Source organism: Strix aluco, chromosome 22 (genome assembly GCF_031877795.1).
Source record: "Strix aluco isolate bStrAlu1 chromosome 22, bStrAlu1.hap1, whole genome shotgun sequence".
Taxonomy (NCBI): domain Eukaryota; kingdom Metazoa; phylum Chordata; class Aves; order Strigiformes; family Strigidae; genus Strix; species Strix aluco.
In genome coordinates, this window is record NC_133952.1 from 8462993 (window position 1) to 8485613 (window position 22621).

The following is a 22621-nucleotide window of genomic DNA, read 5'->3' on the forward strand; positions in this document are numbered from 1 at the left end:
CCCAGAGAAATTCTTGGGCATTTCGCCTCCAGCTCAACTCTGCTCACTAAGAGAAGATAGAAAACCCCACGCACCCAAATCCTCCTCAACAGTCTTAATTTAACTAGAAGATTACCAGGCCTACTCCAACGGCACAACCTGACCCACATCCAAACACCGGGTAAGCGCTGCCAGAAACTCACCCCGACTTCACCCACAGCCTCTTACATTCCTGAAAGAGATCCTGTACTTCTTGCCATTCTCCTGGGCTTTTGGGAAGCCGCTCACATCCAGAAGATGCCACCCAACACAGCAGGAACCAGCACACCGCTTTCTGAAAGGGACTACGGCACAGTTAGCTGAAGTAACTCAGAAAAACTAAAGCAGACACTGTCACTGAGGCAACATTAGCAAAACACATTTCCATGCACACAGCAGTGATGTACTTCACACAAAAATCCCCCCGAACGCTGACCCTTCCTCTCCGCTTCTCAAAAACGGAATTAAAGTAGGGGAAGAAAAGAAAGATTTTAAATTAATACCCATCCTGAACCTGCCGTGATCGCCCTGCTGCAATAACCTGAAAAATACCCGTGTCCAGAGATACCCAATCCCACACTGAAACAGCTACAGTGATATATTAAGGTCAAGTTTCCTGGTGCCTGCACAGAGACCATCAACAACCAGGAAGCTGAACTCCCTCCAAATGCAAGGAAGTTTGGAAAAGAAAACAAAAACCTACTGACACCAGCCCAGAGCCCAAGATGGCTCTAATTTGGCTCCAAGGTACAGCATTAAATTAACCCTGAAGAGCCAGCAGACACGCAACGTTACCCGAGTTCAACACAAATCAATCTGTTTGTCCTTTACAGTGCGATGTTTGCCCATGTCTGGGCTGGGGCTGTGAAGAAACCGGTGACCTAATTATATGGATCCACAAAATTTATTCACAGCATGGAGACTTTTTAAAGAGCATCTTAATATAACACACACAAGAAATACTCCGCACAAAAAGTGGGAGCATGAGGGAGAGTAAAGAAACACGGTGTAGTTGAACATGCATCAGAAGTACCATCAAGTTAAAAGCACACAGGCCTACAGTAAGCTTGCAGCCTGGGGTGTACCTTCATTATTTTACATTTTTATGGAAGAAGCCTCACTACAGAACAATCAACTTCATCTAGAACTTGTTCCTGAGAAGCAGTCTGAAAGCCCAAGCAAAGGTGGGCAGATCGGGATTTATTTTTGACAACATCTCTCCGTGTGTCACTTCACACCCTCCCTTGTCCGTCCCCCCCAGACAAGGGCCAGAATGGAACTGGAGGATTTTTCAACACTGACAACTTTTGAGCACAATTTCTGCCTGAAAACAGGTTTGATTGAATACTCACCACTGCCAGAGCCACAAAATTATCCCAACTTACTTTTACACAGGAAATTTAACTTCTTGAAGCCGCCGTGCTAAGGAAATTTCTCAAAGCTCTGTCTTGTCTTACAGCAGCTCCAATAACTTCCTCTTCAGCACGTAACAGAATGAAACTCCCATCAAAACATTTCTGTTCTTCATGTCCATCACCCTCCAGCTACACTTTCCTTCAAGAATTATTTTTTTTAAAAATCCCTTCCTCCCCCTGTACTTTTCTTTTCCTCACTGATGTTGTTCTACAAATGCACATGAAGCAAGCGATCCTATTTCCTGTACAGTTCTCTCTCACCCAATTCTTCTTTTTTCAATTATACAGATAACCGTTTAATTTCATGATGTATTAAGTACTAAAACCACACGTATTTCCACAGACATAAAGTTCACCATGCGGAAGCTGTTCTAGTTTAAAAAGCCCAAGTCAGACCCTCAATCTACCTATTAACATCTAATAATCCTTCACAGCAACAAATAAACCCTCACACTGCCGGGAGAAGGAGGCCTTGCAGTGCTCTGCTCACCCCAAGTTGCCAGAAGAAAACTGTAACTATACTTTATCTGCTGTAGGGTAACACTGTCTCAATAGTCATATCAAAACAGGAAAAAAAAAAAAGTAACCAAACAGAGCTAAAAATAAGGCTGAACTCAGATGACCCTCTGCACTCCAGTAAATCACAGATGAACTGTGCTCCCCAAGCCTCACTTTTGCAACAGCACTTAGAAAAGGTAACAGCTTTTGTTTACTACCTGGAAGCACACACAAGTTTTGGCAGAGGAAAAAGCCAGCCAGGACACCCGAATACAGTTCACCTAAAAGGTATCAAGAACACAGGGTCTGTATACACGACAAGGGCAGATTAGTGGTTTAAAAGTGAAGGAGAGGTATTGGTCAAACACGGTATGTTTTCAAAACACGCATGGCTATAAATAAAAGTTAAGACTATATCATTTTAACCTCCCCACCTTTGTGACATCAGCCTGTCATATCTACCTAACGCTTCTCCGTTCCTCCACGCCTCTCGTTCTGGGTGTCCAGCTGGGTCCTCGCGATGGGACACCCTGGATGGTGTGATCCTTTAGGATCTTGCCCATTCCTTCCAAGGCTTTTTATTTTTAGGCTGTGCTCAGAGGTAAGCGCAAGCTTCACCTCTCGCACGTGCAGGGCGTTCTGTGCTCAAACTCACCAAAAGCAACAGTGTCCTCCCGTCTTACCTATGACGGCACAACCGCTCTTGCAAACCACCACCAAGCTCGCCCTCAACAACATCGGAGAAGTATTCAAGTCCCTCCACGCTGCTTTTAATGATTTGAAAATAAAACTGCTTTGGAAAAGTCCAGCACACTCCTGATCCCAGAGCCAGGCACACTTCAGCCCTTTTCAACCGTCAAGGCACCCAAGCATCACATTCCCCGTTAAAAAAGACCCTTTCCAGACAAACCAGCACCTCGCTGGAAAGATCAGCTGAGCACGGACTCTGTATGTGCACGCTGGCCGGCGTTCCCACTGTCACACTTGGCACATCACTCAAAACTGAGCAAAATTTCCCCTGAGCAACAGTTTTACTTACCACCACCCCGCTGACTCTGTAATGACAGCACCTTCGCACTTTTTTTCCTAAATAAAGCACACGCTGGAATTACAGAATAGCACAAGCTAGCCAAAAACACCCAGCGGAGAGTACGTCCCTCTGTAGCCCTCCCTGAAATCTTCAAAGGTTTTTCACTTGACCCAAACAAATCTGTAACGTCAACAGTCTCATGATTTAAGCAACGTATTTGTTGTCATGGCAAGAATGATTCTTGCCGGAAGCTCAAGAAAACAATGGACCTAAACTGATTATAAAAGGGCTTGGTTTTCCCACCTCAAAAATGAAAGTGAGAGCGATAAAATGCTTACACAGGGAACACATTTCTTGAAGAACACAGACATCATCACACAGCTGAAACAGCCCTCAGAAAAAAAAAAAAACAAAAAACACCCTGCACTTCCACGTTACAACCAAAGTCACTGCCACTAATAAACAGCAAAACACACTCCTGACCGTGCCCGGCACAGCACGCCACACCGCTCCCGGGGAACGCAGCAAGGCGATATTTCACTCTGTTTTTCACTTCACGCTCCCCCCCGCAAAACTTCAGTGGGAGGGGAGAGGAAAGCCAGTTTGCCAGGGGATGCTGTCCGACGCTGGCAACAAAACCTCAGGCAGGCAGGCAGGCTGGCCACCCCACTTTCCTGCTGATCCCTGCAGTATTTACCTCCTGACTTGGGGCCTAGTCGCAGCAGAGGACCGAAGACCTTTAAAAAACATTCGCAGCAACCACCGGCCTCTCTTTGTAGCAGCGGCCGTTTTGGCGGTGGGATTTGTTGAGTGGGAGCCTTCTCCTCCCCGTCACGCGTGGCCTCGCAGAGAAAGCTGCTCGGCGCGACATTCCACCTGAGATTTATTTCCACCAGCCAAGTAAGAAATAAATAAATAAATTAAATAATTAAATAAATAAAATAAAATCACATGAAAATCGGCCCCGGCTGGAAAAAAAAAAAAAAAACCCTGGGTTTAAATTCTCCTGGAAAAACAACAAAACCAAAGCACTTACCTGGGCAGGACCGGAGGCAAAACTGAGGAGTGATTTATAATTAAAAGTTTACCCTTGGGGGTCACCGCTGCTGGGGGGGGGGGGGGGAGGGAGGGAAGGGGCCTGGGGGACCCTCTGCCTTCCCCTGGGTAAGAGGGTGAACCCCCAAACCAGCCCAACAGCGGGGGGGGGGGGGGGGGTGAGGCACCCCCTTTCCCCACACCACCCCAGCAGGTGCAGAGGTGCAGCCCCCCCTTTGTACGGCGGGGGGGGGGGGGGGGGGGGGGCGCGCACACACACACACACACAAAAAGGAACGGTGAGCCCCCAACCGCCACCCCCCCGCGGGCTGCCCCCTCCCCACACCCCCCCGCCCCGGGACTGAGGGGGCCCCCGCAGCCCCTCACCGCCCCCCCCCCGGGCCCCGCTCGCTGTGGGGAAGGGGGTGTCGCCCCCCACCCCCCCCCGGGGCAAAGGATACTGCTGGGGCGGTTGGGGCGGCAAGGCCCTGATGTTGGGGTGAGGCGCCGGCGCCGCCGCCGGGTGAGGGGGAGCCGGGGGGGGAGGCGGCCCCGCCGCCGCTGCCGCCGCCGCCGCCCCGCTCCCGGGGCCGGTCCCCGCCGCCGCCGCCGCGCCGGGTTTCAAAGCCGCCTTCTGCGGTAAACTCATCGCCAAGCGGAGCCACCACCCCCCGGCGGGGAGCGGGGCCGGGGCCGGGGGGGAGCCGGGGAGCGGGCCGGGGGCCGGTGCGGCGGCCGGGGCAGCGCGGCGGGCCGGCACCGGCGCCGGTCTCCGTGACAACGCGCCTCCCGGAGGGCTCGGCGCGGGGAGGGGACGGGAGAGGGGCCGGCGGGGAGGGGAGGGGGGGAGGCGGCTCAGGCCGCGCTGCTCATGAGCCGCCGGCGGCGGGGGGTCTCGGTCCCCCTCCCCGGGGGCAGCGGAGCCCTTCGCGGTGGCGGCTCTCGGGCGATGCCGGCGGATTTTCCTCACTGAAGTAGCGGAGCATCAAACATGGCGCTGCGGCCGCCTCCAGCAGTCCGGCAGGACGGACGCTCGGGCGCCTTCGGGCCGCTCCGGAGCCGCTCGGCCCACCGGCGCTCGGCAACCTTCGGCTCTTTCCGGAGCCGCTCGCTGGCGAGCGCCGTTCGGGAAACCTCGGCTTCTTCCGGAGAGCTTCGCGGGCGCACGCGCCCTCCTCCCCCGGCCCCCCCCCGGCACCTCCCGTGACCCCCGCGCTCGGGAGACTTCGGCTCTTTCCGGAGGCCGAGGCCGGGAGGGAGTTCGGGAAGCTTCGGGCGGGCTCGGGGCCGGGATTCCCGCCCAGGCGGGCGGCGCTCGGGGCTCTTCGGAGCCTCTCGGGAGCGGCGGGGCCGCGGCTTCGGGCGCGTTCGGCTTTGCCCGGAGAGACTTCGGCAACGCTCGGCCGTGAGGGGGCTCAGGGGCTTTCCCGCTGCCCGAAAACTCGCCCCCAGCCCAGGCTCCTGGGGCGGGCTGAGCTGCAGCCCCTCCCGAGGCGGCCTGAGGGCTGGCGGCCCTGCGGGTGACGTGGTGGCTGCGAGGGAGGCCCAGCAGCCCCTGAGGGAGCCCACCCTGAGGGGAGCAGGCGTCTTCCTCACACCCTGCGCCGCTGCCTTCGCCCCCCGAGGTTCACCACACCGCCGCCATCTTCAGCATTTCACAACCAGGCTGCAGCACCCTCCTTGCGACCACCGCCAGGCAGAGCTTGGCAGGGGCAAAGGTGGTTTGTGCTGTCTTGGGGAGATAAAAAGGACCTCAGAGCAGATTCAAGCAGCTGCTGGATTGTCCTGACTTGTCCTGTCCTGCCGCTGGCTCCCGAAGGCTCATTCCAGCCCGCTGGCACCTACCATCGTTCCTGCTGCGCCGCACGTCCCAGGGAAACGCTCCCAGCGCCTTCCCCGCACTGGCAGGTATTGCCACCCCGCGTCACCCAGCCTGGGCTACACAAGTTGCTTTAGGAAAGTTTGCCGTAGTTTATTTGCATCCTATCTGCTGCATCTTCCAGGCAACTGCAAGTTTAGGAGGAAGATAACACTTTAAAGCAGTCACGAATAAACTCTTAGAAGTGAAAAGCTGCTTTTATTAAGTAAACCGTTCTCCTGGTGGTATATTCAGGCACTGAGCAAGTAACTGGTGCTGCAACTGAAAGTTGTCAGAAGAAAGATGGTCTTGCACACTAAAGAAAACCTGCCCCATGAGTCACATCTATCCACATCTCCACAACAGCCCCATTTGTAAGCAGAAAAGTAATTCTGAGTTTTAAAATACAAATCTGAAGGGGGTGAATCTGGACTCAGCCTTGTTCACTAGAGCAAAACTCAGCACAGCACTCAGCAGCCAAAAAATACCAGAAGGATCTTGAGTCCCTTTTCCCTTTTGAGTCAGACTTAAACAATTTGGTTTGTGCAGGTCAGGTTTAAGACACGACGCCCGCCCGTGCTGACACACGAGGACAGCATCCTCCAAGGTGTGATCTCAGAAGAAAAGCTCCTGCCAGCTGCCACGGTGGTCTCCAGTAAGAGTAGCTGTGCAGCTGGAATAATTTCTTACTAAGGTGCTATCTACAGGGTACAGCCACACCAAACACGTGCACTGCGTAGTGCCAGAAGTTAGTAGCGGCGCTGGTGGCAGAAGGAAGATGACTAGTGTGCTGTTTAGTTTCCTCTCTCTGTGCTTTTCATTCTGCACCGGGCTAAGGGAAACGCCTGGGATGAGGTGAGCTCACATCTACCTCAAACTGCTTGTGAGAAATGGGGTGAAATGGAAAACGATGATATTTTTGGAGGAAAAAGCCCAATCAAGCTTTGCCAGCCTGTAAAGAAGTCCTGAATGGGGACTGTTTCCATCAGCAGCCAGGAACAAATACTCCAAGGGGGCTCCAGATATTTTTTTTCTGAGCCAGTTTTCCTCTGCAGCCCACTGCCTGCCAGATCGACGGCTGATTCCCCACCTAGAGAGCAAAAGACTGAAGAGAGAAATTAGAATGACCTCAAAGAAAGGCCAAGTACTCCCTCTCTCCCCAAAAATGGGAGAACAAAGGAGGAACTTTTATCATGGTAAGGCATTTGCCCAAGGACTGATAGATCTCCAAACATCCTGGAGAGCTGCTGCGCTCACAGCACACCTCTCCAGTCTGCAGCCTGCTGGGAAGACAGATCCCCCTCCACAGCTCGTAAAGACTTTGCTGTAATGATTTTGAGGGTGCAAGTAAAGCTGTGTGGTGTGGGGGGGCTGGTGCCCGGCCCTGTTCCATCGACCGCCTCCCAGGCGTGGCAGTTCTCCCGGTACACCCCTTCATGCGGAACAAAATTCCTACCAAAGGCAAATTGACATCTATGGCTCCCTCTGTTCTACAGAAATAGCTGCCTGTAAACACAGCTGTGAAAGAGCCTCCTAGTTCTGGTATCTTTAGATATATCACTTCTTTTTGCCTGTTTAGAAAGAATAAAAACCCAGCATTTTCACCATATTGTCTGCTGAAGCTCCCGAAGCGTGCTAGCCATGTGAAGGAGCCAGGCTCCTGGATCTGTCTTAAAGCTCCTCCAAAGTCTAGGTCTCCCCTGGACATCTTTTTACCTTTTTTTTTCCCCCCCCTCAAAAGGAAAAAGCAGACAGGTCTCTCTTCTATACTACCCCACATAGGACAATTTGGCCAACAAAACCTGCAGGTTTGGCGAGCCTGAGCAAGTGCCAGCTGGATTCACGCCCTTCCTACTGCCTCTGGTTCCTCTCCGTTTCATTTTTCCTCCTATTTTTCCTGCTAGCTTTATTAGCACCTGGGAAGTGATGTGTCACTGCGGGCAGCTTGAATTTACAGTGCTGAGCTCTCCTTTCGGAGCATCACCAACCGTTTGTCCAATCTCTCACGTACCTGGCACAACAGAGACGCTCACAACCTCGTGGTGAAGAGTGTAGTAGGAGCGCCAGAGCTGCTGGTGAACTTAGGAAAAGAGAGTAAAGGATTGGGGTATCACTGGAAAAGGGCTGTTTTCCTGCTGGAATTGTTAGAAGAAGCTTTTCTGAAATCTGCCCTAAAATCTGGCGGTCCCAGTAGGTGTCCCCAGCACTGTCGTGATGTGTTGCGGGTTAGATCCTGCTTGGAGGGGGCTAACTGGGAAGGAGAAGAGCAGTTCAGATGGTTGGGTTCAGCCTTTCGCACCTGGAAGGCTGGCTCAGCCTCACCGAACTTGTGAACAAGCGCCATTTCCAGCTCATTTTGGAGGCTCCAGCTTCAGGCGCCCGCTTTCACCCAGCACAGTACGGCAGCGCCTCCCTCTTTGGGCTTCTCCTGCTTTTCCCCCCACTGATCCTCTTCCAAAACCCTCCAGGCAAAAAACAAAACATAACCCCCATCCCCCCCCAAAAAAAAACCCTCAGCCCTGCTTGGAGCTTTCCCAGTTCCTCCTCCTGCCCAGGCTCAGCCCTCGGCAAATGTCTCAGCCCTCTGGGGCACGACTGAGCGCAAAATAAAGCGAATACCACCCAGGATCAGGCAAGCCCACGCCAGGCACTGGCACACGAGCTGGATGAGTCACCTCCTGCCTGCTCTGCCTACACCCGGCAGCCTCCCAGACAGGCAAACATCCACCGCCAGCTCCAAGCCCAGCACGGGGAGCCTCGGTCGTGGCATCCCCCTGCCACCATCCAGGCCCTTGAAATCCTTCCTGCGCTGGGGCTGTCCGCTCTGCGGTGGCCGAGACGCCACCCGCCCGGTCCTTCGCTTCGAGTAAGCCCCCGAGTACTAAAATATTTCCCTTTTGGATGGTTAAACCACCTCTAACAGCGTCCTACCTCTCCGTGCGACAGGCTGCGCTCCCCTCCCTGCTTCCTGCAGCTGGGAAAACACCCTTTCACCCCAACCCCGCTCTCCCCGCTTAATTCTTCTTCGCCTTACACCCACGCCGCTCCTCTCTTTTCCCAGGAACAGAGACATTTCACCATGTTTTAAACACAAGGGGCCAGCTCCAGGCCAAAATACCACGCCAGTAGCATCGCTAACTCCTGCCAGCGCAGGAGCAGAGAGCAGAGGCAGCGATTTTCTCGGCTCCATCGCCCTCTGCGGGTTTGTGCCACCATTTCCAGCCAGATCCCGGGGAAAACAACTGCCAGGGCTGCTCTCCCCAGTTCTGCTGAAAACCAAGGGCCTTGCACCGAGTCGCGTGAGCAGAAAGTGAGTGCTCCCCTCTTACGTTTTGATTCAATCTGGGAGAGAAAACACAGTAAAAGCAGCAAGAGGGAAATTTTACCGTCTAAATTACGCAATACTCGCATCCCCTGCACACCGCTGGCTTAGTCCTGCCCACCCCGGCCATGAAAATGCCCTGTATTTCCAAAATACACTCCTGATGAGGCAAAACTGGGGGGCTGCAGCCCAAACCCAGCCCTTGCTAATGAGCTGGGACTAAAGAGCAAATGAGCACCCAGCACTTTGCTTGTTTTATGGCCATCAGCCCTCCCAGGTGCTGAGGGAAGGCTCAGCAGGGAGCCTGCCGTCCAGGTCCTGCCTTGCATTTTTTAGGCAAGCCTGACGGAGCATCCGCTGGGGAGCGAGCGCTGGCCTGCGTTACTGAGCTGGCAGCATCCAGCCGGCATCGCGGAGCTATAAATAAGGCCCTTTGGAGAGCAACCTGTGCAGGGCCTGTGTCGCTGGATCCAAGCGCAGCCCAGCCGGCCAAAAACTCACCCGGGGAGGAAGGAAAAGCATCCGGGAAAGACCTCCCTGCTGGGGAGATGTGTGGGGCCGTGCCATAGAGGTGGAAAGCAAACAACCACCCGCAGCAAGAGTGAGATTTTTGGGCACAAAAGCCTGGCTTTAGCCTCTGAGCGAGGCGGCAGATGCCAAGCGCAGGCTGGGAAAAGCCTCCTCGGCTCAGTTTTGCCAGCACAGGATGGTCTCTTTGGTATGGACGGGGAGAAAAACGCAGGTAAACGGATGCAAGACTCTCCTGCTATCAGAAAAAACAAGTCACGAGCAGTTCCAGACCCAGTAAAAAGTATTTATTATTTCAATTACGATAAGCCCCATGTGAAGGGTGAAAAAATAGTTACAAAAAAAAAATTCCCCCCATCCCCCCTTTTACATATAAATATTAAAAATCCCTCTACATCTTTGCTTTCTCTCTAAGAAGGTGCCCCATGAGACAACACACAGCACCTGAGCTACTGTCAGTGGTTTCTTCTCAAAACTGCAAAAGGAGTATTAAAAAACCCTTAAGAAAGCCCCTTGCCCCCATCCTGACCAGATCTCACACCGGTGCCAAACTGGCCGCCGCGGGATGGAGGTTTGGGGCCATGCGGTGATTTTGGGCCTTGCAGTTTCGCAGGAGTAGAGAGGCCAGGCACAGCGGCAAGCGAAGCAGCGGCAGGAACCACCTGTGCTTGTCTGGGGAAGCTTTTGGGCCAGGAAATCGCGGCTGACCTCGCTTCAGAGGGGACAGGAGGGAGAACGCTTCATCCACACTGTCACCACCTTGGTTACATCTTTGGCACGTCAACTTTTTTCCCTTTGCACTCTGAAATTAAAGCTAACCCTAGGAAAGGTAGAGCCTTTCTGCAGCCCGCAGCTTCCTCCAGCTCTGTCCCCAGGCCCACTGTCCCCAATTTCCCATCAGCATCCTCCAAGGACAGTCCCTCCCGGAGAAACCCGGGATCCGGGGCTGGCCAGTTGCATCCGCAGCCCGGGCAGCCCCATCCAGCCTCCCTGGCCAAGGGACTGTCACCACAGGGTGCTGCACCTACAGCTGCACTGAGTTTGAAAAAAAAAAAATTAATAAATATACTAATCTTTTACTAAAAAAAGGCTTTTAAATGCATTTTCCCTGAAATTTTCCAGTGTATTCCACAACGCATGAAAAAAATATACAGATTTCCCCCCCAAAAATATATCTTAAAATATTTCCCATCCTCATGTGCGTATCTTTGGAGAGAGGAAGGTACGTCAGATGTAGACACGCAGCCAAACCTGCCGGTGTCGCGGCGTTCCCTTTATCACCTCCGAAAAAGAGGCATTTTGCCGGGGCGGTGGGTCAGGCTGGAGCGCTGTCTGTGTAAATACGGGGGTAGAGCCCATGAACGCGTGTGCCTTGACGCGTGGCTTGGTCATGGTGGGAAAGAAAAGACCCCCAAACCGAAGTCATTTCACAAACAAGCGAGGGGATGAAGAGTTTTCACAGTGGATCGAACCTCGGACGATACCGGGGGACGCGGGGCGCCGCTCCGGCTGAGAGCTGGGCAGTTTGTTGCATGGAGAAGTGGTTTGAGCCTCACAAAAGGAGCGGGGAAATTCAGCTGTCGGCAGAGGACGAAGCAACCAGCAGCTGGTTCCCTCAGGCGCTCGCCCATCACCAGACTTCGCACTTTTTGGGGGGATTCATGGGGGAGCCGAGGGGGCAGCTGAAATGCTCCGCGAACTCCCGGGAGTTAGAGACGGTGCCGATGACGCGGAATCGCGAGGGGCTGTGGGGGTCGGTGATGAGCCCCTCGTGCGAGCTCTCCGGCGTGCGAACCGAACACCACACCTGCAAATGGAGGGCGAGAGGCACGAGCGCCGGCGTCTGCAACCACAGGGCCCTGCTCGGGGCCGAATCGAACCTCCTCTCTTGCGTGATGGGCACCAACGCAGCTCGAGCTCCAGCTTTGTCTCGCTTTTTAACCAGCGCCACCCCGATCTGGTTCTCCATCCACCACGCAGCATCTCAGACCTCAGTTTTGCCACCACACCCTCCCAACATCATCTGGGCACGCCTCCACCCCCCCAAAAACCTGTGCGTCCAACCCTCCCTGCCTGCCGCCGGGTGACCTACCTGGGCGAAGCCGACGAAGAAGAGCTGGTGGTTGGTGAGGCCGAGGGTTGGCAGGGTTTCCTCATCCCCATTCTTTTTCAGCCAGTTTTGATATGCCTGGAGGCCAGGGAGCAGAGCAGGCTCAGGGGACACCACCGATCCCACCTCACCGTGCCACCCACCGCACCTCCCCAGCCCCGTGGTCCTACCCGGTAGGCAGCCTTGAGGCCCCCGTTGTCGGCGATGTTCTCCCCGAGGGTGTGCTTGCCATTGATGGCCTCGCCGTTGACAGTGTAGTTGCCGTACTGCTCCACCATGCACGCTGTCTGCCGCTTGAAGGCCTCCACCGAGGAGTTCTTCCACCAAGGACGCAGGTTGCCATCCTTGTCGTATTCCCGGCCTGCCGAAAACACAGCGGATCCTTCGTCACCCCACTGGCCACCCCTCCAGCAGCCCACCCCAGCCTGACCCTGGCCATACCTTGGTCATCAAAGGCATGTGTCAACTCATGGCCCACCACCACGCCAATCCCACCAAAATTCAGTGACCTGCAGGAGGGCAACACTGAGATTTAGGGAGCAGCCGCTGCTTCCCGCAGCCGTGACATGTAGCCTCAGATTTTGGGATGGGAGGAAATTTGGGAATTCTGCCTTCCCTGTTTTCCCTAGGCTCTTACTTGGGAGACGCACGGGTGTAAAAAGGGGCCTGGAGGATGCCAGCAGGGAAGACAATCTCATTCTTGGTGGGAGAGTAGTACGCGTTGACCGTCGGAGGTGTCATGCTCCACCTGCAGGGACAGGAACACGGCCAATGTGGCAGCACAAACCCATCGCTGATGTTTGCTCTGACACCATCTGCTTATCACGGTGCAAAGCCGTTGCCCAAATTTGACTCCCAAAACCGGCGTGGTCTGGTGGACACCAAATCCCAGTGCTCCAGATGTTGTGATGTTCCACACTGAGCGCAATGGGGAAGCGGAGCAGAGGACTTACTGATCCCGGTTCGGTGGTTTCCGGAGCTGGTCGGCAGTGACTCTGGCTGAGAAGTTGTAAAACTGCATGACGTTCTCGAAGTAGAGGTCAGACACAGCCTCGTACTGCAAAAGAGCAAGACGTGAGTGGTGCGCGGTGATTGCCTGGCCCCGCTCCTCCCTCCGTGGTCATGTTTGAGTCTCTGGAGCCAGCTGAGTTACAGCCGCTCTTGTTTCTCCTCTTCCCCAACATCTGCAGAGCCTTGGGAGGGCAATGAATCACCGTTACGGAAACCGGCTCCTCCTCTTCCCGGGCAGGGATCCCACGAGCCCCAGCCACCCCAGGACCGGCCCGCAGCAATGTGGGAAGTCCCCGGGGAAGGGCCAAGAACATCAGTGAGACCCTTCCGGAGGAAACCTGGGGTTCAAGGCTGCCCTGAGGCTGTGGTGATGGGCACATGTCCTGCACATGCTCGTGGAGGGGGAAATAGGAGACTTGAGGGGACAACTCCAACCAACTCACATCATTAAAGACTTTATCCAGCTCCTTGGGGTCCATGATGAACTTGGGGTAGCCGATCATGTTGTAGATGGCATCTGCCTGGGGGGTGACAAGGACCAAAGTACTTTTGGTGCCAGGGATGGCAAGACAGGCTCGCCCGGCTCCACCACCCTCCACCATCATCCTCTCCTCCCCGGCACTGCTGCGACCGCCTCACCTTCTCTTTGGCCGATTTCCTCGTCTCTTCATCCATCCACTGCAGGGTCTCCAAGCTTTCCTCGAAGGCTGTTTTAATCTCCGCGATCATTTCCTCCGCCTAGACAAAACAAAGTGGCACAGCATCGGTCTGGAAAGCCAACTTCCCGCCCTGGAGAGTTCATGGGCCCTTTGCACCGGTGGGAAGGAAGAAACCAAGATGGCATGCAGAACAGTGAAAAACCCAAAGGGTGGGCAAAAGGTGGGCTGCCCCAACCATCCACCATCGTGGTGGCTCGCGTGCTGCTCACTCGGGGACGTACCACCTGCTTGCTGTCCTCGGCGAAGGTGGCCTTGACGAACATGGCCCCCAGTGCGAAGCCCAGGTTGTTGTCCGTGTCGCTGATGCAAAATTTCCAGCGCGGGAGGCAGGTCTGCACGGGACAAGTGGTCATCAGTAGTGGCACAGCCAAAACCTCCACCTTCACACCCCATTGCCCCGCCGGGAGATGAAGTCCACATCCATCCCCCTGTGCAGGAGCTGCCACCCCAAAACCTGCCCTACTTCCATATTTTTTGGATGCAATGTGGTGAGGACTTTGCTTAAAAAGCTGCCACCATTTTAATGGTGATTTGGGGGTGCCGGGGGCTCCCCCCTCACCTTCTTTGTCCCGTACATCACTTCCATGAATTTTTCCTCAGCATCCTGGAAGCGCTGGTCGAGGAAGGGGCTGGTTTTCCGCACCAGGTTCCAGATCATGTAGTTGTTGAGGAGACTGCAGCGAGAGGCGGTGAGCGGGCAGCGGGATGTGCCTGCCCACCCTGGGCACCCCTCTGCACGGGCTGGGGGCTCTCACCATTTATCAGTGGCCAGGATGAGGTCAGAGACCTGCTCCAGGTACTCCTTGGCGTAGACCACGACGGGCTCTGACTCATTGAGCTCCACAGGGTAGAAGACCGTGGAGAGGAAGGGCATCCAGTCCACTGCTGGTGCCAGCTCCTGCAAAAGCCACGCTGCTGCTACGGACCCACAAACCATCAGAGGGGGGTGGCAGCTGCTTCCTGAGCTGGAAGCTGCTGCATCAGCCCCTGTTTGAGGGATTCAGCTGATTTTGCAGAGACCGTTTCCCATAACAGCAGCATCCTTGAAAGGTCAGAGGGGAGTAAACAATTTTCTCCCGCAAAGGAAAAGAAAGTGGGGCGGGTGTCAAAAGTGTTGACACAACCCATTAGGGCCCCTCTGGGGACTGACGTCTGCAGCTGGACCGCAGACAGCAGCACTGGGGGGGCATCAGTGCCGCAGGGGGACGGCCGCTGACCCTTGAGGTGGTCCGGAGCTGGGCGGAGCGGCTCAGGGTGGGATTTCCCCAAGGAGGACACAGGCCAAGCGATTGCACAAGAGCTTCCCAGGCAACGTTGGCTGGCGTGGGGCTTCCTCGCAAGAGCTGCGTCACCTCCATCCATCCGCCCCCCATTCCCAAACCACAGTGGAGCGGGGAGACTCGCCAACTCCATCCCTACCTTCAGGTCTCCAGCCGTCATTTTATGGTAAATGACCTCCTCGTCCCGGTGCTTCTCCTGCGGGATGGTGATGTTGGCCAACGCTGTCTCAAAGTCCAAGATCTGCTGCATCTGCTGCCGCGTCGACTCCTCGTCGGTGCCTCCCAGGAACATCCCCAGCTGTACCATGTAGTTCAGGTACCCAGCAAGCACCTACGTGGTGGGACAGGAAGGGGGGAAATCAGCACGGTGGGTGCCACCCACCCACAGCAACTCCCCGGCAAAGCCAGATTTCCCCTGACAACCTCACCTTCTCATTCTCTGTCTTGTTCAGGTAGTAATCCCGCGACGGCAGGCCTAACCCCGACTGGTCCACCTGGATGACGTTGCTGTTGGAGTTTTTGGAGTCGGCGCTGACGTAGACGGAGAAGAAGGGCGAGGTGCGGTAATGCGCCGTCACCTCCCGCAGCGTCGCGTTGAAGTTGTCCCCTGCCCAGGGACCTGTGATGTTCCAGCCACCCAGCTGGGGAGAGAACAGCCAGCTTTTGGCTAAGGAATGACCACTTGGAGCTGCTTAAATATTTCCCCAGGGTGGGGAAATATCTTGCAGTGGGGCTAAAAAGCCCAGGAGAGGCAAGACCTGCCTATAAATCCTGTAAATCCCTGCCTCTCCCCTGCCCTGGGGGATGCTCTGCCCCAGGAAGCACCAGGAACGGGGTCTGGAGGGTGCTGGGACTGCCCATAAATGAGCTTTTTTCCCCCCATTTTGCAGAGGGAAGACAGCTTTTCTGCAAGGAAAGGGACGAACCTTTTGGATGAGCTCCACGAGCGGGGTGGCACGCAGCTCTTCAATCTTGCTCTCATTCATGCAGGCTTGGTAATAACGCTGCGCCTTGCGCTCCGCCTCGCTCGACACATTGGCCGTGGTGTTTTCTGCGGGATGAACCCAGGGGGGCTCGCAGGGGGTCCCCAGGGACAGGCATCCAGGCCCCCGCAGGGGCTGCTGATGCACGCCGGAGCCCCCACCCTTCCACCAGACAAGTATTCAGCCCTGTTTGGGGCAAAGCCAGGCTCCAAAAAGACGCCAAGGACTGCCCCACCGGTCCCCACCGGTCCTCTCCGTGACCCCAAGAGCATCCCATGACCCCCAGCCCTTCCTGGCCTCCTGCTCCCATCTCCTCTCCCACCCGCAGAGACTCCTCCGGCTCTTTGGAGCAGAAAGATAAATAAAAAACAAAACAAAAAGCATTTTGCCAGCAGCTCTGATGTTCCCAGCATCATCCAGCCCCCTGTGCTGCCCTTGTCCCTGTGCTGGTGCTCCCCAGCCCTGTATTACTTATTCCTGCAAGAAGGAACAATAAACCCATTTTTCTCCTCTGCCTCCAAAAACCATCCTTTTATTTTTTTCCCCCTCTAAAATTCTGCTTCCCCAGAGGGTGTTTTTTTTATTTTCCTCATGACACAGCTTGCACCTTTGGCTTCCCAGCTGTGTGGTTTTATTAACTAAAGGTCCCTCGGCTCCAAGGAATTCAAGGAAATGCCGAGCGCGACTGCTTGGCTGGAGGCCCGGTCCCTTCTCCCGGTAAAACCAGTGCCAGATTTCTGCGGGAAGAGCCGGGGACGAAGCTGTTCCCGCACCACCCCCCTTCTGAAAGACAACACTCTTCCCAAACCTTCTCTTTTCAGATAACCAGCCCCGGCACAGTGGAAAGTGCTGATAAGGAGCCAGTTGTTTGCTCAAAGCTTGAACAAACCGTCCCCGCCGGTTGCTCGGATAAGCCGCCCCGCTTCGGTGTTCGCACGCAGAGGCTGAGCCCAGGATCCTCCCCCTGCTGAGGGAGTTCTGGCCCCCAAAAATGGCTGGATTGGCAGCCAGCCCCCCCCAAAAAGCTGCTCACAAAGACTGGAAGCTATAGCAGGAGGAAAAACCCGTATCCTTGGGGTGATAGCGGGGTGCTACAGCCTCTGGATGCAGTCTGGGATGCAAATCTGGAATTTCAGAGCTCCTGGGAACGCCGCCATGGGGTTTGCGGAGCCGAGGCCGAGACCCTTCCCCTGCTTGGCGCCAAAGAACTACACCGTGGTCAAAAATCCCAGGGGCATCCAGGAGAGCAAACACGGGCAGGATCTGCTTCCCAACATCCCTGCAGCGCGTGCGTCACAGACTGGTTTGACGCTGGGGTTCAAGCCCAACGTGACGTCCCCGCAGGCATGTTTTTGCCATCCCCCAGACCTACTGGGGCTCCTCGGCGCTGTGGGGGTCCCACGTACTCACCCAGCAGATGCTTCATGATGGCCTGGTTGTGCTCCCAGAGGTTGTTGAAGGTGCCCCAGCGCGAGTGGCCATCAGGGAGGGGGTTGGCCTTGATCCAGCCCCCGCAGGCGTAGCCAAAAAAGTCCTCGCAGGGATTCACCGCCCGGTCCAGCGAGCTGAGGATGGAGCTGGTGACGGAGATGCAGGCTTCTGACAGGCACACGGCGGGCGGCCCTGGGGTGGGAACGATGGGTTCAGCTCCTCCACCATGGCACGATGAGCCGCCCCGGGGATCATCCCACCCGGCAAATATTTCATTTGGTGCCTGAGCATCCCGCCCCGCCCCTTAACATCCTGCTCTGGGGCAAGCGATCGGGACCAGCATCCTGTCCCGTGCCTGAGCATCCCACAGAAGCCCCCAGCAACCCACCCCCCTCAAGGGGGTAGGATCCCCCCACGGTGCGAGGACTTACGGGCTCTGTACTGGAAGATGAGACCCAGCAGACATGCTGCCAGCACGGCCGCCAGCACCCCCACCAGCACCACGAGCTGCTTCTCGCTGCGTGTCCGCTCAGCCCAGCACCCCAGGCTGCTCCTCGAGCCGCGGAAGTTCACCTGCGGGAAAAGCAGCGCCGTTTCCCCACCGGAGGAAAAACCCACTGAGGCATCCCCCATTTTCCTTCCTACAGCCCACGGCACGAGTTTGGCCCACGGCGAGGGATCCAGCACCGTTCGGGCTGGGAAAGGCGGCAGCTGCCTTCCAGAAACTGGCCAGGAAGGGCGGCACAATGGCAGGAAAGGGAGCGGGGCGAGCGTTTCGGCAGGCTCACCTGCTACCTCGTGCCACCCCGAACCCCTCCTCAAGCACGGCTGTAACCCTCCGGGGGTGTCCCCGTCCCCACCGCCAGCACTGGGACAGGGTGGGGGCCGCCGCGGCAGCAGGAAGTGCCGTAACAGGATACTCCCACTCCACCGAAAAACATCCCCAGGAAACATCCCAATGCGATGGCGAGCGGAGATGGCCCCGCCGGGGAAAGTAAAAACACAGCGGAGCTCTGATTTTTGGGGCAGAAAACACCATTCTAGGCAGAGAACGATGGGGTTGGGAGTGGGGCCAGCACCGAGAACGTTGCTCCGGCCCCAAATCTTTCCCGGCGAGGCCAGACGCTGTCAGCCGTGGGGTTTTCTTTCCTTGCCACCCGTGGCCCTTTTTAAGCCGATTCCCACTGCTTGGGGAGGAATTAACCTAATCCCCTTTTGAACAAGGACAAAGCTCCCACTGCCACGTTAATTGCTCGCCCTGGTCACGTCAGGAAAAGGGGTTCAGCCAGTGGCAAAACCGGGTGCCGGGGCGGTGCAAACAGTCGAGCCAGGATCCAGCCCCGCAGGCTCCCCCATCGCTTGCTCCGGGTGCCAGGAAGGGAGCAAAGGGCGGCAGGAGCCAACACTGCTCTGCCCACGCCGGACTTTGCCCCACGGAAAGGCTGGTCCCAGGCTGAAAACCCTTCTGCAACCCCCTTTGCTGCTTGCCAGGACCTGAAAACCCCTTCTTTCCCCCCCACCCCCACCTAAAATACAAACAAAGCCCTACCTGGAAGCCGTTGGGGTACCCATCGCCTTCACCGATGGAGTCCAGGGGGTCTTCGTCGTCCAACGTCGCTCGCTTGTAGGTCGACATCTGCACGGGGAGATCGGCAAACAGAGGTGCTCAGTGGCTTGGGGGCGAGGAAGAGGAGGAGGAAGGAGGGCGAGGAAGGAATAGGCACCCTCTAAAGCTGCCTCCTCCTCCGGGGAGCTAAATCCCGAATGGCTCCGGGGTAGTAAAGCGCTAAACAAACGCCGGAGGAAGGTTATGGAAAGCAACGAGGGCTGGAGCCAAAAGCTGAGCGAAGCCCGAACCCGCCTCGCTTTCCCCCGGGGCCGAGTTGTGCAACCTCCCCTTCAGCCTGGAATAAAGCCGGTTCCTCCTCCACCGGCTCCGCAATGGGGTGAGGGACCCCCCCTGTGCCAGGGAACCCCCATGTGCTGGAGACCTGAGAAAGGCTGGTAGCGGAGAAAATGGCTTTTCACCCCGAAACTACCGGCTTGCTCACGCTCCACGCCCCATCTGTAAACTGTGCGCACCCCGAAACACCCTGTGGGGTTCCTCTGAGCACCCAAAGGTGACGGCACCTTGAATTTAGGCCGCTGACGGGCTTCCTCCTGGCTCCTTCTCCCCTGGGCGTTATCTCACGCCGGTGCCCGGCTCTTACCTCATCCCCCAGCAGAAAAACAAGGGGAAACCTCACTGGTCGGCAGCCGGTCCTTATCGTGCCGCTGCTGTTTCCTTCCCCCCCTGGCACAGCCCTACCACCCAGCCGGACTGTCTCCCACCAGAGGAAACAACCCTCCGCCTGCTGCTGAGGAGGTGAGCGCCCCAAAATCCACTCTGACCCCTGCCACCGATGGGCTCAGCGGCACCAGTCACATCCCTTCACCCCCCACACCCCCCCCGACGCAGCGTGGGGGTCTGCACTCATCCGGACATTGCCATCGTCCCCAAAGGGACACCGAGTTGATCCGAACCCGGCACGGCCGTGCCTCAGTTTCCCCTGGCAGGAAGATCCATGCAACAAAAGCGCCAGTGCTCAGCCCCATTTCTGGTAACGGCCTTCCCAAACCTCCCCTTGCACAAGAAATAACAAATCCCATCCTCTCCCCGGACCCCCAATCACAGCCAGGGTTTAATTAGCCACAAAACCCACCTGAAGAGCAAAAAGGGTTAAAAGAAAAAGGCAGTTTCCCTCTTTCCAGCCCCAAAATCTCCCCTGGGTGCCCACCTCCAGCCTGCAAACCTTGAGGCAAAAAAGCTTTAACTTGCAGAATTTTATCACTGGTAAAATCTGGTTTTATATTCTATTTTTTCCACCCCCTTTCACTTTTCCCCCCCCTTGATTTTGCACATGGCTGAAATTTGCAGCTCTGGGCATAAATCCCCACTTGCACGGGGCAGGGGGGATGTCCACGAAGCCCCCACAGCTCCAAAGCACCAAATTCCTGGAGTCCCAGCTTTCAGCCAAGGCTTTCACTCTGTTTCCTGAGGAAATGAGGTTTTTTTCCGCGATCCCCCACCCCGCCTGCCATCCCCAGCCTGAAAACAGCAGGAAAAAGGGAAAAAAAGAAAAAAAAAAACCCCACACCAACCCACACGTTTTTTCATTTCACTAAGGATGTGCTGGCTCAACCCCTTGTGAGACGTCAGAAAACCCAAGCTGAGCTTGAACCCCCAAAACACCCCGGGAGGAGCCAGGATCAACCCCCCGCATCCTTAATTTGGGGGAAACTGGGTCCGGGAGGTATTTTTAGCACTCGTAGGCCCCCCCTCCCCTCCACCTTGGGAGCACCGGGGCAAAGCAGCACCCATGGGTGCTTTCCACCCCCCACCTTGCTGCTCCCCAGCTTGCAAAGCAGGAACATCCCTTTTTTAGGTCAAAACAGGTCGGGTTTTGTTCCTCTCTCCCCCCCCCCCCCCCGTCGTTTGCTTAAATCACAATAAAACCACATTTCCCCAGCTCCAACAGGGAGGGGGCACCCAAGGGTGCGGGGGGGGGGCACCCACGCTTTAACCCTCTCCAGCCAAGGGATTTTCACCCTCTTTATAACTTATAAAAGTCTTAGCAGGGCCTCAAATTGTCTGTTTTCCCCCCAAATCACCCCTTTGCCTTATAAACAATAAATCCCACGTGCGTCAAGCCCGCGCGCCCCGAGAAAAGTCCCGGGGTGGTGGGGGGAGGAGGGCACCCACCACCCCGCCACCCACCACCCTCTTGGGGAGCCCCTCACCCCGGCATCGGGGCGCCCCGACCCGCCGCCGGCTGCTTTCAATTCCCGCCCGGGCGCCATTTCGGAGAAACCACCGCCGTTACCGCGGGCGAGGACGTTTCTCCCGCCTCCCCCCCGAGCCATTCCCCCTATTTTCATCCCAAGCCCCCCCCCCCAAATCACCCCCGCACCCCTAAACCTCCACCTGGCCGAGCGGTGCCCGCCCCGCCCCCCCCCCGCCCGCACCCATGGGTGCCCCCTGCATCTCCACGGCCTGGAGTCAGCACCCACCGAGGCTCAGTCATCAGGATGCCCAGGGGATAATTAGCAACTCCTGGTGTTAATTAGGGGGCCTCGTGTTAATTAGGGGTGCCGGGAAGGGGGTTTGGGTGGGCACCCCGTTTTGCAGGGAGCCCTGGCTGCGGATAAATACCAAAAAACCCTTTAAAAGGAGCAAAAAAAAAGGGTTAAGTTTAAAAAAAAAAAAAAAATAAGGGGGGGGCAGAACAGCCCAGTTTGGGATTGTTTGCAAACAGCCCCCCCAAAAGTGGGTGCTGCTGGGGGGGGCGCCCTTGCACCCCTCTCCTTGCAGAGGGGGATCCTGTGCGAGTCCCCGCGGTTTTGGGTCAAGGGCTGGATGCTGGGGGGGGGAGGATTTAGGGGGGACCCCCATTTTGGGGTCCCCACCCTGGGGACCCGCTGGCCACAACGCAAACCCGGCTGAGGGAGTCGATGGGGGGGGCACCCAGGGGTGCAATGGGGGAGACTTTGGGGGTGCTATGGGGTGAAAAGGGGGATCCCTTGGGGATGCAACGGGGGTCCCATGGGGTGCGGTGGGGGGGTGAAAAGGGGGATCCCTTGGGGTGCAGTGGGGGTCCCTTGGGGGTGCAATGGGGGATCCCACGGGGGTGCAACGGGGGTCCCTTGGGGGTGCAGAAGGGGCTCCCCTGGGGTCTCAACGTTCATCCCATGGGAAAGACGCATCGCCCCGCGCCCCGGTTCGGCCGAGCGACCCAACCCCGACCACCGCCGGCTTTGGGGTGCGGGATGGGGACCCCCGTCCCCCCACCCCACACTCACCATGGCTGCCACCACCACCACCACCACCACCACCCCGCTCCCGCCGGCCGCGGCCCCGCTGGGGCGCGCACCCGCCCGGGCCCCGGCGCTGCTCGCTCCGCCGCCGCGGCCTGCGGGGGGGGGGCGGGGGGGGCGGAGGGGGATGTACCTGCGCTGGGAAACCAATGGGGCCGCCGGAGGGACGGGCTTCCGCGCTCGCCTCCGTTAACTCTTTCTTGGGGGGGCCCCAACCCCATTTTGGGGGTCCCCGTGTATGTGTTTAACAACCCCTCGAAGGGGTTTGGGAGAGGGGGGGGGAGCGTGGCCGGATTTGGCGGCCTCGCAGCGTGGAGTTCCCCAGATTGTGGCTTTCCGTGTGCCGGGCTAATGAGCTTTTTAATTAGCGGTTCATCACCGGCAAGCACCCACAGCTACGCTGCGTGTGGGGTGACACGTGGGACACGGTGACACACACACACACACCCCCCCCGCGGCGAACCCCCGTGCCACGGCGCTGGGCTGAGCACTGACGCGCTCATCTCACACATGGGGCTGCAAACTGCTT

General features: G+C 56.7%; 2 protein-coding genes across 23 annotated transcripts in view; both read right to left on the bottom strand.

Moving 5' to 3' along the window:
- EIF4G3 (eukaryotic translation initiation factor 4 gamma 3) overlaps positions 1-4843 on the bottom strand; it is a 150286-nt gene extending 145443 nt beyond the window's left edge. For 10 of the 17 annotated variants that reach the window (XM_074847870.1, XM_074847861.1, XM_074847868.1 and 7 more), the window contains exon 1: positions 4458-4786. In XM_074847870.1, coding sequence (XP_074703971.1) covers positions 4458-4645 — 188 coding nt within the window. In that variant the 5' untranslated portion in view covers positions 4646-4786. Of the gene's footprint in view, positions 1-3658; positions 4047-4457 lie in introns of those variants that run through there. The other 7 variants (XM_074847871.1, XM_074847877.1, XM_074847866.1 and 4 more) reach the window with 3 other exon arrangements.
- Positions 4844-9969: 5126 nt separating this feature from the next.
- Positions 9970-22196, bottom strand: ECE1 (endothelin converting enzyme 1). 6 transcript variants are annotated; one of them, XM_074847880.1, is made up of 18 exons: positions 22078-22196; positions 18788-18874; positions 17670-17811; positions 17218-17430; positions 15751-15875; positions 15253-15465; positions 14964-15155; positions 14300-14442; positions 14104-14218; positions 13766-13876; positions 13465-13563; positions 13269-13346; positions 12768-12871; positions 12452-12562; positions 12256-12323; positions 11985-12175; positions 11797-11892; positions 9970-11511 (listed from the first exon to the last, which is right to left on the bottom strand). In XM_074847880.1, exons 1-18 carry the CDS (start codon positions 22078-22080, stop codon positions 11335-11337), a joined length of 2268 nt encoding a protein of 755 aa, XP_074703981.1. In that variant the 5' UTR covers positions 22081-22196; the 3' UTR covers positions 9970-11334. The 6 variants fall into 6 exon arrangements, with proteins under 6 accessions (XP_074703981.1, XP_074703983.1, XP_074703984.1 ...); XM_074847882.1 differs by lacking the exon at positions 22078-22196 and adding an exon at positions 19369-19416; XM_074847883.1 differs by lacking the exon at positions 22078-22196 and adding an exon at positions 19278-19296.
- Positions 22197-22621: the final 425 nt, after the last annotated feature.

What these genes read in the sequence shown, in the direction of transcription:
- ECE1 (XM_074847880.1), bottom strand. An exon ending in CATCATGAAGCATCTGCTGG is followed by an intron (nt 15,876 to 17,217) that starts GTGAGTACGTGG and finishes TTCATCCCGCAG; the next exon opens with AAAACACCACGGCCAATGTG. An exon ending in TCTTCGTCGGCTTCGCCCAG is followed by an intron (nt 11,512 to 11,796) that starts GTAGGTCACCCG and finishes CTCCATTTGCAG; the next exon opens with GTGTGGTGTTCGGTTCGCAC.